The following is a 2,475-nucleotide window of genomic DNA, read 5'->3' as shown; positions in this document are numbered from 1 at the left end:
ATGAGATGCCGGACGCCCGGGTTGAAAAGTTCATACCCTCACAAGCAGTACTCACAAGTAAGGTGTGTGTGTGTGTGTGTGTGTGTGTGTTGCTGAGCGGAGACCCTGTTTTTCCATTAGAAGGACAGGAACACGCTATTAGCAGCTAACCACTTAACGGCAGCTTGTATTAGCGAGGTCCGGCCCGCACTCGGGGCCTCCCCCGGGACTATTACCCCTGTAATAACAACAATATCCTCAGCCTGGCCTGCCTAATGTGACTGCTGCTTTCTTTAGCCTGATTCCCCTCGGCCGGTGCACCTTGTGGGCATCAAGAGATGACAAGAAAATCGCCACGCGCAAAGCCTTAAAAAAAATGTCAGCTTCAACCTCCACGAGAGCAGAGGATACGCATTTCTTTTCCTTCGTGTAGCTGCTTTTTGTGCTGCCGCCACCTGGACCCACACACACAGACACACCGGAGTGTGGTACTGTAGCCCAGCAAGCTGTGCTGCGGCGGCTGTGGTCGTTGTCAATCTTGCCATTTTGCATAGCGCAAAATAGCGCAAACAGCGCAAAACAAGCTGTTTTTATTCACATGCAAATTTAACGAGGCAGCTCACTGGCCTCCGTCCAAAGGGCCCCAATTTGTTTTGAAGAGCCGTCTAGCCCCACCTCCCCACTAACCCTGTTGACCCTCAAAGGCCCGAGCGAAGGCCTTGTTCCCACCGCCTGTGGAACAATGTATAAGAAGTGTAAACACATGGAACCTGTTAACACCTCAGTGCAGTGAAGGATCCTGTCAGGGCGGCACCAGGCTCGCTCTAAACCCACCTGTGTTCTCCTCGGTTCCCTTCGATCTCGAGTCCTCACCAGTCGCCCCTGCTGCAACACACGTACGTTGTAGGGATGTGCATCTCCATCACTGAGGACGATGCGATACACATCTCGATGCACTGCCAACGTTCCGATACATTAAAGATACATCAAAGCAGGTACTAATGCGATACGATACGATTCACCCCTATTGCGATGCAGTGCGATTCGACACGATGCGATTCAACGAGATGCGATGCAAAATAATATAATTCTGTGCAATTTAATATGGTACATAATGATTTATTTATTTGTCAGACAACAAATAATAAACAAGGTCTCTGACAAAAGATAACATGCTTGTGTATATGTGTGTGTGTGTATGTGTGTAAGTGTTCTCTTAATTTGTATTATACCTGGCAATCACAACAGAATTTGCTTCATTCTAAACATATGGATCAACTGCCTCACACACTAAATTTACTAAATCACACTCATTTGTCCGATTTTGAGGTTTTTCTTAAGGAATATGAGTTGATCCACATGATCAGGATGAAGCAAACTGCGCTGTGCTGTAACTATGTCACCAGCTGTACTGAACACTCTTTCAGAGGGTACACTTGTTGCTGGGATGGACTTTGCCAAGGCTGAAAGCAGTGGAAGATCCACTTGTTTTTTCCACCACTGCAAAGCATCACCACTCAGAGCTAAAGAATCCCTCTCTCTGTACTTTAAGATTTAACCGCTTCTCCCCACTCTGCGACACACCCGCTGAGAAGCCAACTCTGATGATAGGTAGCTCCATTCTGAGGAACGTGAAGTTAGCGAAACCAGGGACCACAGTCATGTGTATACCGGGGGCCAGAGCGAGCGACGTTGAGTCTTATCTTAAACTGCTGGCTAAGGATAAACGTAAATACAGTAAGATTGTAATACACGTCGGCGGTAATGACTCCCGATTACGTTGCTCGGAGGTCACTAAAGTTAATGTGGAATCGGTGTGTACATACGCTAAAACAATGTCGGACACCGTAGTTTTCTCTGGCCCCCTCCCAAACATGACAAGTGACGACATGTACAGCCGCATGTCGTCATTCCACCGCTGGTTGTCGAGGTGGTGCCCAGTGAATAATGTGGGCTTCGTTGATCACTGGAAGACGTTTTGGGGAGAGCCTGGTCTGATTAGGAGGGACGGCATCCATCCCACTTTGGACGGAGCTGAACTTCTTTCTAAGAACCTGACCCAGTTTCTTAGTGGACTTAATCCATGACCCAGAGTTCAGACCAGGGAGCAGAGAGTCTTACACACTTCTCTGCGCTTCAATCTGAGCAGTCACTCAGCATAATGAACCCTATAGAGACCTTGTCTGCCCCACGAACACAGTTATCTAAGTTAAAGGTAAACAACCGAGGAGTTATAGTAAATAACTTAATTAAAGTTAAAACTAATAATGCAATAGTGCAACAAAATAGGAGAATTAAAGGGGGGCTTTTGAATATCAGATCTCTGTCATCTAAAGCTGTTTTGGTAAATGAACTAATATCAGATCACCATGTTGATGTATTTTGTCTTACTGAAACGTGGTTGTTGAATGGGGAATATTTCTTCTTTAAATGAAGCGACTCCTCTGAGTCATGTTAATACTCATATTCCCCGAGGCACAGGCCGAGGGGGGGGGG

General features: G+C 46.7%; 1 protein-coding gene across 1 annotated transcript; it reads left to right on the top strand.

Moving 5' to 3' along the window:
• On the top strand, positions 1-2,192 carry LOC144390461 (uncharacterized). The gene is made up of 2 exons (XM_078096959.1): positions 1-57; positions 1,407-2,192. Exons 1-2 carry the CDS (start codon positions 1-3, stop codon positions 2,064-2,066), a joined length of 717 nt encoding a protein of 238 aa, XP_077953085.1. The 3' UTR covers positions 2,067-2,192.
• The last annotated feature ends 283 nt before the right edge of the window (positions 2,193-2,475 follow it).

The sequence above is a fragment of the Gasterosteus aculeatus genome, chromosome 21, assembly GCF_964276395.1.
Source record: "Gasterosteus aculeatus chromosome 21, fGasAcu3.hap1.1, whole genome shotgun sequence".
Classification (NCBI taxonomy): domain Eukaryota; kingdom Metazoa; phylum Chordata; class Actinopteri; order Perciformes; family Gasterosteidae; genus Gasterosteus; species Gasterosteus aculeatus.
This window is presented reverse-complemented; position numbering and strand designations above follow the sequence as displayed.